The sequence below is a fragment of the Artemia franciscana genome, chromosome 16, assembly GCF_032884065.1.
Source record: "Artemia franciscana chromosome 16, ASM3288406v1, whole genome shotgun sequence".
Lineage (NCBI taxonomy): Eukaryota > Metazoa > Arthropoda > Branchiopoda > Anostraca > Artemiidae > Artemia > Artemia franciscana.
Window position 1 is genome coordinate 5889826 of NC_088878.1, and position 14288 is coordinate 5904113.

A 14288-nucleotide genomic window follows, 5' to 3' on the forward strand; every position below is an offset into this window, starting at 1 on the left:
TTGATGAGTCTGCTAAGTATTTTGGAAATGTGTCTGTAAAGCTCGCGCCTTTAAGTATATTGGTTCGTTGATGAGAATCCTTATTCTTTTAATAATAAAACCTAAAAATAAGCTGAATTCAGATGCAAATTTAAAAAAGTGCAATCATTAAAAATGTACAATCTTTTAGGGCATCCTTGCACATTAAGGGGGAGAAAGGAATAGGATAAATTATGTCCCAAAATCGTTCCAAAAGACCTCTCTCCCTGAAAGTTCAAAAAATAGGGCCTGCAATCACCACTTATCCACTTAGGAACTTTCTTCTTATCCCCCCCCCCCCACCGAAGGACTGACCTATGTCAATTCGTTATTACTAAGAAGCTATTATAGTATTTAGCTGTATGTAATAAATACAACTATGCACACTCTTCCTTTATGCTTGACACTTATATACCCCTTAACAGACACAAAATTACATAGACTAGAATTACACTGTTATAAATGACAGCAACAAAAAAGGAAAAAAGTGAAGCTGAGACCCTGCTTAGCGAAAGTCTTTGTCAAATATCTGCTTTGTTTTTGTTTTTGTCTTTGTTTTCGTTCGTTTTGTTTGTCTTTGTGCTTCTCCATTTTTTTGTACCTTTTCGGTCCCTTCCATTAAGCTCCCACTTCTATTGTTTTTTTATGGCACTTGGTATTAACTTGGTATTAAGTGACATATAGCGATCGCAAATTCTGTCGGTCTGTCTGTCTGTCGGTCCCGGTTTTGCTACTTTAGGCACTTCCAGGTAAGCTAGGACGATGAAATTTGGGAGGCGTATCAGGGACCGGACGAGATTAAATTAGAAATAGTCGTTTTCCCGATTTGACCATCTGGGGGGGGGGGGTTGGGGGCTGGTTAACTCGGAAAAATAGTAAAAATGAAGTATTTTTAACTTACGAACGGGTGATGGGATCTTAATGAAATTTGATATTTGGAAGGATATCGTGTCTCAGAGCTCTTATTTTAAATCCCGACCAGATCCGGTGACATTGAAGGGAGTTAGGGGGGGAACCTAAAATCCTGGTAAACGCTTAGAATAGAGGAATCGGAATGAAACTTGGTGGGGAAAATAAGCAGAAGTCTTAGATACGTGATTGAAATAACTGGAACGGATCCGCTCTCTTTTGGGGAGTTGGGGGAGGAGGGTTAATTCTGAAAAATAAAAAAAATAGGTATTTTTAACTTACGAAGGAGTGATCGGATCTTAGTGAAATTTGATGTTTAGAAGGATATCGTGTCTCAGAGCTCTTATTTTAAATTCCAACCGGATCCGGTGAAGGAGAAGTTGGGGGGCGGAACCTAAAATCTTGGAAAACGATAAGTGGAGGGATCGGGATGAAATTTGATGAGAAAAATAAGCATACGTCCTAGATACGGAATTAAGGTAACCGGAACGGATCTGCTCTCTTTTGGGGAGTTGGGAGGGGGGAGGGCTAATTCTAAAAAAATAGAAAAAAAATGAGGTATTTGTGACTTACGAAAGAGTGATCGTATCTTAATGAAATTTCATATTTAGAAGGACCTCGAAACTCAGGTCTCTTATTTTAAATCCCGACCGGATCCAGTGTCACTAAAGGGGGGGGGTCGGAAATCTTGGAAAACGCTTAAAGCGGAGAGATCAGGATGAAACTTGGTGGAAAGAATTAGCACAAGTCCAAGATAGGTGACTGACATAACCGGACCGGATCTGCTCTCTTTGGTGGAGTTGGGGGGGGGGGTGTAATTCGGAAAAATTAGAAAAAGAGATGTTTGTAACTTACGAACGAGTGATCAGATCTTAATGAAATTTGATATCTAGAAGTGTCTTGTGCTTTAGAACTCTCATTTTAAATGTCGACCAGACCCGGTAACATTGAAGGGAGTTGGAGGGGGAAACCGGAGTTACGAATGGATCTTAATGAAACTTGATATATAGAAGAATCTTATGTCTCAGATGCTCTATTTTCAGTTCGAATTGGGGACATAGAGGGCTGGAGGGGGAAAACAAAAATCTTGGAAACCGGAAATCTTGGAAAAACCTTAGAGTGGAGAGATCGGGATGAAACTTGATAGGAAGAATAAACAGAAGTTATAGATACGAGATTAACATAATTGGTACGGATCCGTTCTCTTTGACAGAGCTGGGGTTGTTAATTTGGAAAAAATCAGAAAAATTGAGGTATTTTTAACTTAAGAACGGGTGACCGGATCTTGATGAAATTTGATATTTAGAAGGAACTCATGTCTCAGAGCTCTTATTTGAAATCCCGACCAGATCTTTTGATATTGGGGGGGGGGAGTTAGAGGGGGAAACCAGAAATCTTGGAAAACGCTCATAAATGTCGTAGATACGTGATTGACGTAACCGGACTGGATCCGCTCTCTTTGGTGGAGTTAGGTGGTGGGGTTCAGTGCTTTGGCGAGTTCGGTGCTTCTGGACGTGCTAGGATGATGAAAATTGGTAGGCGTGTCAGGGAGCTGCACAAATTGACTTGATAAAGTCGTTTTCCCCGATTCTACCATCTGGGGGGAGAGGAAAAATTAGAAAAATTGAGGTATTTTTGCTTACGAGCGGGTGATCGGATCTTAAGGAATTTTGATATTTAGAAGGACCTCGTGACTCAGAGCTCTTATTTTGAATCCCGACCGGCATTAAGCCCCTGATTTTCCTTTTAAAGCAATCTATTGATTCTTAGAATTTTGCCAGAGCTCATAAAATATGAGCTCTTGGCTCTTCCGACCTCGTCACAAGTGCCATATGAGCTCTTAGCTCTTGTTTTTGTATAACCTCTTCCCACCTTATTCAAATTAATCCTGCTCTCCATTTATCCCTAGCTGGTATGCCATAAAGAACAATTTTTGGCAATAAATTATCCTTCATTGGTAGAATATGACTTAATCATTTTAATTTCACCTGTGATCTTAGAAATCTAGCTCCTTATATAGATTACGAAAACTCTATAATAAAAAGCCACCCATAGTTTCTTCTGCCCTATTAAAATTCAAATGTAATTCAAGTGATTGAAATCGAAGCTGGTAATACCATTAGCAGCAAATTGAAATTCTACCTCTTTAAGAGTTTTACTTTTTTTTCAGATTTCGCAAGCTTTCCTGGACCTCAATCTATGCAAGATATTAGCTCGTTAAGCACGTTGGAAAAACAACTAGAACGAGAAATGAAGGTAAAAAGATTGATAGTCTTAGCTATGCAAAATAAGCACTAATTTATGGCCCAAAGTGAAATTTCCTTGTTCAAATTTTTCAGAAATAGCAGAAGAGCGAGAAAAAGCCTCATAAGCTTTTTGAGAAAACAGTTTTGTCTTTGCGGGTTTAAACTTTACAAACTTTGTAAAAATCGATATTTGTAGAGAAATGGTGGCTTTTATGGCACTTGGTATTTACCAAGTGACATATAGCGATCGCAATTCCTGTCCGTTGGTCTGTCTGTCTGTCCCGGTTTTGCTAGTTCAAGCATTTCCAGATAAGCTAGGACGATGAAAGTTGACAGGCGTATCAGGGACCAGACCAAATTAAATTAGAAATAGTCGCTTCCCCGATTCAAACATCTGGGGGGAGGGATTGAGTGAACAAAATAGTGGAGAAGAACTTTATTTGCCGATAAAATAAATGATTGTTCTTCTAATTTAATCAACAAATAGTTAAATTAGAAATAATCTCTACCCCTATTCGACCATCTGGGGGGGGGGGAGTGGAAGGACGGTTAATTCGAAAAATTAGAAAAAGTGAGTATTTTAACTTACGAACGGGTGATCGGATCTTAAGGAAATTTTATGTTTAGAAGGACTCGTGTCTCAGAGCTCTTATTTTAAATCCCGACCGGATCCGGGGACATTGGGAAGTGGGAGGGGGAAACAGGAAATCTTGGAAAACGCTTAGAGTGAAGAAATCTGGATGAAACTTAGTTGGAAGAATAAGCACAAATCCTAGATATGTGATTGACATAACTGGAGTAGATCCGCTCTCTTTGGGGCTGGGGGGTGGGGAAGTGTCCCAGTGCTTTGGTGAGTTCTGTTCTTCTGGACGTTCTAGGACGATGAAAATTGGTAGGCCTGTCAGGGACCTGCACAAATTCACTTGATAACAGTCGTTTCCCCGACTCGACCATCTGGGTAGGGGGCTGTAGGGAGGGGAAATTGTGAAAATTGAGGTATGTTTATCCTACAAATGGTGATCGGATCTTAATGAAACTTGGTATATAGAAAGATAGCATGTCTCAGATGCTCTATTCTTAATTTGGATCGGATCCGTGGACATTAGGGGGTGGAGGGAGGAACAGTAAGTCTTGAATGACACTTAGAGTAGAGAAATCGGGATGAAACTTGATTGGAAGAATAAGCACAATTTCTAGATACGTGATTGACATAACAGGACCAGACATGATCTTTTTGAGGGAGTTCAAGGGATTTTTAGTGCTTTGGTGAGCTCAATAATAAGCACAAGTTCTAGATGCGTGATTGACATAACCAGGCCGGATCTGATCTCTCGTTACAAGTGTCATATAGTAAGAAGTAGTAAGACGGCACTAAACCCTTAAGGTCCAAAACGGCGGTGCTGATCTCCGTTTCATGGCCCTTCAGCCAGGAAGTGCAATGGGGGGCTGGGGGCCAACCATCCTGTGCTTTCATACACCCTTCCTGCTTACCTTCCCAAGATTTCTCTAGGTACCCATTTAGAGCTGGGTCGACTCTGGCTGAGCTTACAGAGTCACGCCACTGACCCCCGTCCCAAACTAAATAACTGGTCACAACTGGGATTGAACCCGTGCCCCTTGGACAAGGAATTCCCACACCAGCGTGCCAACCACTCAGCCAGGTACCATATGAGCTCTTAGCTCTTGCCCGATTTTGAAAATAAAGCATACACTCATATTAGCTATCTGATCATGTTAGTCTCGCAGTTCTGCAAATGTTAACAGTGGATGAAGATTCACATGAGGAACGTTGCTAAAGGTCCCACGTTCTAAAACAAAAAGTTAGATCCGTTCTTTTGACTTTGGGGTTGACAATATTGTTTAAAACAGCGCATTTTTTTGCTATTATATCTAAGATTACTGGGAGTTGTTGGTAACAATGCTGTTATATCTGTATCATTGCTTCCTCTATCTTCATTTTTTTTGGATTTCCAGTGCTTTGGACGGTTAATTCGGAAAAATGAGTAAAAAAGAGTAATTAGAAAAATTTGATATTTAGAAGGACCTCGTGTCTCAGAGCTCTTATTTTAAATCTCGACCGGATCCGGCGACATTGGGGAGTTGGAGGGGAAACGGGAAATCTTGAAAAACGCTTAGAGTGGAGACATCGGGATGAAACTTAGTGGGAAGAATAAGCACAAGTTCTAGATATGTGATTGACATAACTGGAGCAGGTCCGCTCTCTTTGAGGGGGGGGGGGAAGGTTATAGGGCTTTGGCGAGTTCAGTTCTTCTGGACGTTCTAGGACGATTGAAATTGGTAAGGGTGTTAGGGACCTGCATAAATTCACTTGATAACAGTCGTATCCCCGATTCGACCATCTGGGTAGGGGGCTGTAGGGAGGGGAAATCGTGAAAATTGAGGAATGTTTATCTCACTAATGGGTGATCGTATCTTAATGAAACTTGATGTATAGAAAGATATCATGTCTCAAATGCTCTATTTTTAATTTGGATCGGATCCGGGGACATTGGGGGGAGGGGTGGAGAGAGGAACCGGAAATCTTGAATAACGCTTAGAGTGGAGAGAACGGGACGAAACTTGATGGGTTGAATAAGCACAAGTTCTAGATACGTGATTGACATAACAGGACCAGATCTGATCTTTTTGAGGGAGTTCGAGGATTTTTTAGTGCTTTGGTGAGTTCGAGAATAAGCACAGGTTCTAGATGCATGATTGACATAACCGGACCGGATCCGATCTCTCGTCACAAATGCCATATGAGCTCTTAGCTCTTGTTCAATTGGGAAAATAAAGCATACACTCATATTAGCTATCTGATCATGTTTAGTCTCGCAGTTCTGCAAATGTTAACAGTGGGTGAAAATTCACAAGAGGAGCGTTGCTAAAGGTCCCACGTTCAAAAAAAAAATGTTAGATTCGATCTTTTGACTTTGGGGTTGACAATATTGTTTAAAACAGCGCATTTTTTTTGTTATTATATTTAAGCTTACTAGGCAGTTGTTGGCAACAATGCTGTTATATCTGTGCCATTGCTTCTTCTTTGTTCATTTTTTTTTTTGGATTTCCCTGACTTTCTCCTATAGTAAATTTGTGTTTTCAAGAATTTTCACGAGAAATAACGGGCACAGAACGGAAATGGTTAGTTTCTGTATATTTAGTTCTTAAGGGGATATCGGAGAACCCAATTTTGCTTCGAAGAAATTGGGGAAACTTTGAAAAATTCAGGTATAGTAGAAGTTTTAACTCATATCTGCAAAAGACTTTAGACTTAAAGAGACTTAGACTTTAAGAAAGACTTAAAAAGTCTTTCTAACCATTTTGGGCTAAACAATCCTTCTTTAAAGGAATGTTCTTATAAACATAACCTCAAATGACAATAAAGAGCTTCTTGGCTAACATTGATAAAAGTTTGTTGACTGATTTGTGCTCTGAACGACTCAGGTTTTCATGTGTGACCAATTGGCCTTATCTAAAAATAACAAAGAATTTTCTTTGATATAAAAGTTTATCAACAGATTAGACTGAAACTGCCCACATGTTTTTTTTTGTAAATATCAGTTAATAGTAATGTTTCTTTTTAATTAAAAAAGGTAAAGATAAGACGATACTAGAAATAAAACGTCGAAAAAATTACGGTAACAAGCTAGATTTCTTTCCCTTTTATTTAAATTGATTAAACGTGGCTTCGAATGTAAATAAATTTTGGGAGAAGTCCAAATAACTTATTTCAGGGTACCCAATCCTGAAAGATGGGGGAATATGATGAAAAGTATGGTATCTGAAAATTTTGTAAAAAAAAAACAAAAAAAAAAAACAACAACATATTTACAGACTTATTTCTCGAACGTCGGTTCAGGAGATCCAGCCCACTCCCAATCCAAATTCCCTGTTTTGGCTATGTTTTTGCCTCCAAGTAAGGAAAAAACCCCCTTTCCGGAAAAAGACCTCTAAAAAAATAGTTGATATTAAACTTCAGTTTTCGTGAATTTAAAAACTATAATTTTGACAAGAAAATTATTTAGGATGTTCTCCCACGATTGTGGCTCCTATTTAGCAGTAGTAGCAGTAATGTCATCTGGGTCAATGGGTCTGCTTTAGGATATATTATTTTACTATACATTACCATATCAGATATTATCTGCTTTTACTTCTTTTGTTCTTCTTCTCTCCTTCCTCCCTTATTTTTGTGTATAAATATTATATATTGATTTCATTTCCAGTTATGCGTCCCTGTATTATTGGCTAATTGGATTATAATATAAGGATTATAAAAAATATTGATTTCATATGGACCATCATATATGATAAAATTAATTACCATTTACTACTATTTTTTGTGTAATGTGAGACAATGTATGCCTTGTTTTAGTGTAAATTTAAACTTACTTGCATCCAAACTATACCGTATATAGCCTATTTTCTCAGTCGGAAAGCGTTGTTATCAAGTGTTGTTTTGTTTTCATGAATACAAAGCAGATATTTTCTATAAAAATTAATATATTGTTTGCTACTAGTTTTGTTTATAACGTTGAGAATTTGCTGTTTTCGTTGATTTAAAATCTTTGAATGAACCTAGGTAGACCCTGAGAGACTGGAACATGAAATATTTTTTATCTCCCAAGATGACAAATAGAAAACGCAATTTGAACCAATTTTAGAATGGAAGTATTTGAACATGGTTCTATCTATTAAGCTACAGGTTATATTAAAGGTTATAATTTATCCAACCGATATTCTTGATATTTTACGATTGGTATTTTATACTTGCACGCAGATCTGCCATTTGAACTTGGCCATAATCAAAGGACTCTTCCCAGGAGGGTAGGGAAAACTAAAGAATACGGCACTGGACTTCACAGTCCCTACCAGTGTTGCTGATCTCCGTTTCATACCCTTTAACCAGGAAGTGCAATATGGGGCTGGGGGTCAGCCATTCTGTGCTTTTGTACACCCTTCCTGTTTATCTTTCCAGATTTCTCCAGGTATTCATTTAGAGGTGGGTTGACTCTGGCTGAGCTTGTAGAGTTACGCCACTGACCCCCGTTCCAAACCAAATAACTGGCAAAAACCAGGACTCGAATCTCCGTCCTCACTAGGAGGGTAGGGGGTTCGAAGATGCAGTTAAGAGTGCAATTTCGGCTGTAATTTCCAATTATAAATATTTTGAAAATATAGAAATATATAGGTAAGGGGCAAATCAATATTCTTGACGGTGAATCATATAAGCAGAAAAGCTTTTTATTTTAGTTTATTTTATTACCTTACCTGATTCAAAGTTTCAACCATTACTTATTTATTTTTGTATTTTAAATTTATTTATAAATCGAAAGAATGTCATCCAAAGAATTATTTACAGTTTACAGTTTTTAGTACCAGGTGATCCTGGCAGACGATCTTTGGGAGGGAGCCCTGTTTCTATTTCCCGTGTGTGGTTGTGGTTACCTTGAAAATACTTAAAAACGTGATTTTCCATGTGCCATCTTGCGAATGCTGAGGTATAAAGTAATTCCTCTAAATACCGCTAAAGGCTATCACTTTCTACTCATTGCATAATCATTTTGCCTGAGAATAACGCAGTTGCGTGTAACCTCTCCCAAACCTCTCTATTAAGAGCTACACTCTGCCTCCTCCCATGAAGGTTGCGCTTGTTTTATGTGATTTCTTGTAGCATCGATTCAATAGCGTCCTGTTTTGCTTGGCCCCGAACGGGCTGCCGAAAAATCACAATTTTTCGAAATATTTCATCCTTTCGTCCATAACGTATGACCCACCTATGTTGTTTATTATAGCACTTGGTATTAACCAAGGGACATATAGCAATCAAATTCTGTCGGTCTGTCTGTGTGTCTGTCCCTGTTTTGCTACTTTAGGCACTTACAGGTCAACTAGGACGATGAAATTTGGCAGGCATATCAGGGACCGGACCAAATTAAATTTGAAATAGTCGTTTTTGTGATTTGACCATCTTGGGGGGGGGAGTGGGGGTCAGTTAAATCGGAAAAAATAGAAAAAAGGAATTATTTTTAACTTACGAACGGGCGATGAAATCTTAATGAAATTTTATATTTGGAAGAATATCGTGTCTCGGAGCTCTTATTTTAAATCGTGACTGGATCCGGTGACATTGGGGGGAATTGAGGGGGGAGCCTAAAATCTCGGAAAACGCTTAGAGTTTAGGGATCGGGATGAAACTTGGTGGGAAAAATAAGCACAAGCCTTAGATACATGATTGACATAACCGGAGCGGATCCGTTCTCTTTGAAGGAGCTGGGGGGGGGGGGAGGGAGTGATTTTTAATTCTGAAAAATTAAAAAATGAGGTATTTTTAACTTACCAAGGAGTGATCGGATCTTAATGAAATTTGATTTTTGGAAGAATATCGTGTCTCAGAGCTCTTCTTTTAAATCCCGACCGGATCCGGTGACATTGGGGGGAGTTGGGGGGACCTAAAATCTCGGAAAATGCTTAGAGTGGAGGGATCGGGATGAAACTTAGTGGTAAAAATAATCATAAGTCCTAGATACGTGATTGGAATAACCGGAACAGAACCGCTCTATTTGGGGAAGTTGAGGAAGGAGGGTTAATTCTGAAAAAAAGAGGTATTTTTAACTTACGAAGGACTGATCGGATCTTAATGAAATTGATGTTTAGAAGGATATCGTGTCTCAGAGCTCTTATTTTAAATCCCAACCGGATCCAATGAAGGGAAGTTGGGGGGGGCCTAAAATCTTTGAAAACGCTTAGAATGGAGGGATCGGGATGAAACTTGGTGGGGAAAATAAGCACAAGTCCTAGATACGGGATTGACCTAGATACGGGATTGACATTTCGGAACGGATCTGCTCTCTTTGGGGGAGTTGGGGGGGGGAGGGTTTATTCTAAAAATTAGAGAAAATGAGGTATTTTTGACTTACGAAAGAGTGATCATATCTTAACGAAATTTCATATTTACAAGGACCTCGAAACTCAGATCTCTTATTTAAATCCGACCGGATCCAGTGTCATTAGGGGGAGGAGGCGGAAATCTTGGAAAACGCTTAAAGCGGAGAGATAAGGATGAAATTGGAGGAAAGAATAATCACAAGTCCAAGATATGTGACTGACATAACCGGGCTGGATCCGATCTCTTTGGCGGGGTCGGGGGGGGGGGAATAATTCGAAAAATTAGAGCAAATGAGGTATTTGTAACTCACGAAAGGGTGATCAGATCTTAATGAAATTTGATATCTAGAAGGATCTTGTGCTTTAGAACTCTCATTTTAAATATCGACCAGATCCAGTCACATTGAAGGGAGTTGGAGGGGGGAAACCGAAATTCTTGGAAAACGTGGAAATTCGAGGTATCTTACGAATGAGTGATCGGATCTTAATGAAACTTGATATATAGAAGAATCTTCTGTCTCAGATGCTCCATTTTTAATTCGAACTGGAAACGGGAACATAGGGTTGGAGGGGGGAAACAGAAATCTTGAAACCGGAAATCTTGGAAAACCCTTAGAGTGGAGAGATCGGGATGAAACTTGATGGGAAGAATAAGCACAAGCTATAGATACGAGATTGACATGGTTGATATGGATCCGTTCTCTTTGAGGGAGCTGGGGGTTGTTAATTTGGAAAAAATCTGAAAAATTGAGGTATTTTTAACTTAAGAACGGGTGACCGGATCTTGATGAAATTTGATATTTAGAAGGAACTCATGTCTCAGAGCTCTTATTTCAAATCTCGACCAGATCTTTTGATGTTGGGGGGAGTTAGAGGGGGAAACCGGAAATCTTGGAAAACGCTCATAAAAGTCGTAGATACGTGATTGACGTAACCGGACTGGATCCGCTCTCTTTGGTGGAGTTAGGTGGTGGGGTTCAGTGCTTTGGCGAGTTAGGTGCTTCTGGACGTGCTGGAACGATGAAAATTGGTAGGCGTGTCAGGGACCGCACAACTTGACTTGATAAAGTCGTTTTCCCCGATTCGACCATCTGAGGGGCTGAAGGAAGAGGAAAAATTAGAAAAATTGAGGTATTTTTAACTTACAAGTGGGTGATTGGATCTTAATGAATTTTGATATTTAGAAGGACATCGTGACTCAGAGGATCTCGTGAAATCCGACTACCATTGTTCCTCTGATTGTCATTTAAAAAGGCAACTAGAACTTTTAATTTCTAACGAACGTTTTTATTAGTAAAAAATATACGTAACTTAAGAATTAACTTACGTAACAAACTTTCATAATCTTATATTTTTATTATGTATACGAGGGGGTTTGTACCCTCGTTAATACCTCGCTCTTTACACTAAATCGTAAGTTTAGTCCCAATTCTTTAAGAATGACCCCTGAATCAGAAAGGCCGTAGAATAAATAGTTGAAATTACTAAAAATACTTTAGCATAAAGAGCGAGGTATTTATCTCCTCCTAAATACCTCGCTCTTTATGCTAAAGTATTTTTAGAACCCCTCATATGCGTAATAATCTCTGTTCGTTTTAAGTTTCAATGCTACTCCTTCCTTTCATTTGAAAAAAACGTTTTCATGTTTATTTTTCACTGTTTTCTTATAGTAATGCTAGAAAATCCTGCGCCCTTTTCATTGAATTTTTTTCCCCCATGACAGATTCCTCCAAGGAAAGATCATCCAACATAGCCCCCTCCCCTCAGCCCCACCCCCAAACAAAATAAAATCCCCCTGAAAACGTCTGTACACTTCCCAATAACCATTACTATATGTAAAAACTGGTCAAAGTTTGTAACTTGCAGCCCCTCCCCCAGGGATTGTTGGGGAGTAAGTCATCCCCAAAGACATAGTTATTATGGTTTTCGACTATGCTGAATAAAATGGCTATCTCAAAATTTTGATCCGTCGACTTTGGGAAAAAAAGAGCGTGGGAGGGGGCCTAGATGCCCTCCAATTTTTTGGTCACTTAAAAAGGGCACTAGAACTTTTCATTACCGTTAGAATGAGCCCTCTTGCGACATTCTAGGACCACTTGGTCGATACGATGACCCCTGAAAAAAAAAACACGCACCCATGTTTTTTCATCTGGCAAAAAATACAAAATTCCACATTTTTGTAGATAGGAGCAGGGTTCTCTGATACGCTGAATCTATGGTGTCATTTTCGTTAAGATTCTACGACTTTTAGGGGTGTTTCTCCCTATTTTCTTAAATAATGTAAATTTTCTCAGGCTCGTAACTTTTGATGCGTAAGACTAAACTTGATGAAACTTATATATTTAAAATCAGCATTAAAATGCGATTCTTTTGATGTAGCTATTGATATCAAAATTCCATTTTTTAGAGTTTTGGTTACTATTGAGCCGGGTCGCTCCTTACTACAGTTCGTTACCACGAACTGTTTGATAATATAATGTGTGACATAATAGTGGGGTATAGGTCTTTTTATAAACGCTATTTGGAATGGTCTACTTTCTTTCAGCTGGAATGGTCCAGCGAACATTTCTTTGTTGTTCACAGTTAAAGTGGTGTCAACATTCGGCCATTTCAAAGTTAATCTACCATTTTAATCCACTTTAATTTTTTTTTTTAGTTTTGACTATCCTTTGTCTGGGAAGTCCAGAATTCTTGAAATATGCATATCCTACTTAAGATTATAAGAAGTTTGTTTCACAGAAGAATTTAACATGCTTCATTAGCATTTTGGGATTGGGTGGGATAGAAAGTCCACGCTAATTAGGAAGGGGTTCAGAGAAAATATTTTGTATTTAACGGCTTGGGATCTAATTGAAAGAAAACATGTATAAAATTTACTAAGAGAAGATGAACTTCAAATTTATTTAGTGATAAATCAATAATTCATATAATCATAATTATAATAATATAATCATAATCATATATATAATCATAATATTAATATATTAATCATATAATCATAATTGAATTGACTAATTATATGATTATATTATATAAATATAATATAATCATATTATAAAATATATAATTATAATAGTGATAAATAGTAAATCAATAATCATAATTAGTGATAAATCAACCAAGTCAAATGCTTAAAAATCTGAACATAGAATGAGGCCAAGTGGCAGTTTCTCAGATGATGGAAAAATCTGGCATCAAATCAGTAAAACTACGATTTAAAAAAAATTAATGTTTTTTTCGTGTGGAATATTAATACAAATAATAATCATGTTCTCTTTGTTGAAAAAGTGTCCGTAAATTCGACAACTATGTTTTCGTCTGAGGACCCTTGAATTTCGACATCAATTGGTTCTCATCTGTTTAACATGTTCAGTGAAGTTGCTGTCTGTCGAAAATTTTGACAAGGTTACTACAAGATATTCTCAAAAGAAATGAACCTCATAACAGAAGCCAATATCTACATTTGAATTCAGCTGAAGGAACATGTTTAGTCGGCCCGGTATCCCACTACATCAGACAAAGGTTTTCGACACTTTGAACATAGTTTCGTCAATATAATATTAGCTGCCATTTTAACTTAATTCTATCAAGAAAAAGCCAATATGGCTATATTTCAGACAAGATCAGATGTATCTTGATGCATTAGTGCTGATCACATATTTTTTTTTGTCGAAAAAAAAAAACAACAAAACAACCAAGTAATGACAGCTTGAACAATAGATACCTGAAAAATTGTCATGAGCTCATTTTGCGTTGAAAACGGGAAACTGATTGAATTGACTATTCTAGTCTTATCTGGGTGTATCGGATATAGTTTCCACTTTCGCGTTGTCAAAATATAGCAAAGGCATCAAGAGATGGTGTTCCAAGTCACGACTAAGCAGATTTATGGTATTTTGAAGGAAAATTTGGACGGTGGTTCCAAAATTGGATTGTCGAATCATCGGTGACTTTACCCCACTATCAAACCTTATATTTATGTAGTTTCATATCTGATGTAAATTTGCTCAGACTAATCCCAAAAGTCACTCATGGATGATTCTCTGAAAAATATCCAATCTTAACAATAGGAGTTAAAGCACCATATTCACCAGGTACATGCAGTCTTTTGAAAAAAAAGTAACAAAATTTTGACTCTGCCCTCTCAGAACACATATTTAATAATCCAGACCATACTGTTCTATTTAACTAAGCTAGCCTAATTTCGCATGACAAAAGTATTATCCAGCA

At 38.0% G+C, this 14288-nt stretch overlaps 1 protein-coding gene across 1 annotated transcript in view; it reads left to right on the forward strand.

Annotated features, from left to right (window-relative positions):
- Positions 1-14288, forward strand: part of LOC136036965 (serine/threonine-protein kinase N-like) — a 100010-nt gene that overhangs the window by 19698 nt on the left and 66024 nt on the right. The window contains exon 3 of the mRNA XM_065719361.1: positions 3098-3183. Within this exon, the coding sequence (XP_065575433.1) occupies positions 3098-3183 (86 nt within the window). The remainder of the gene's footprint in view (positions 1-3097; positions 3184-14288) is intronic.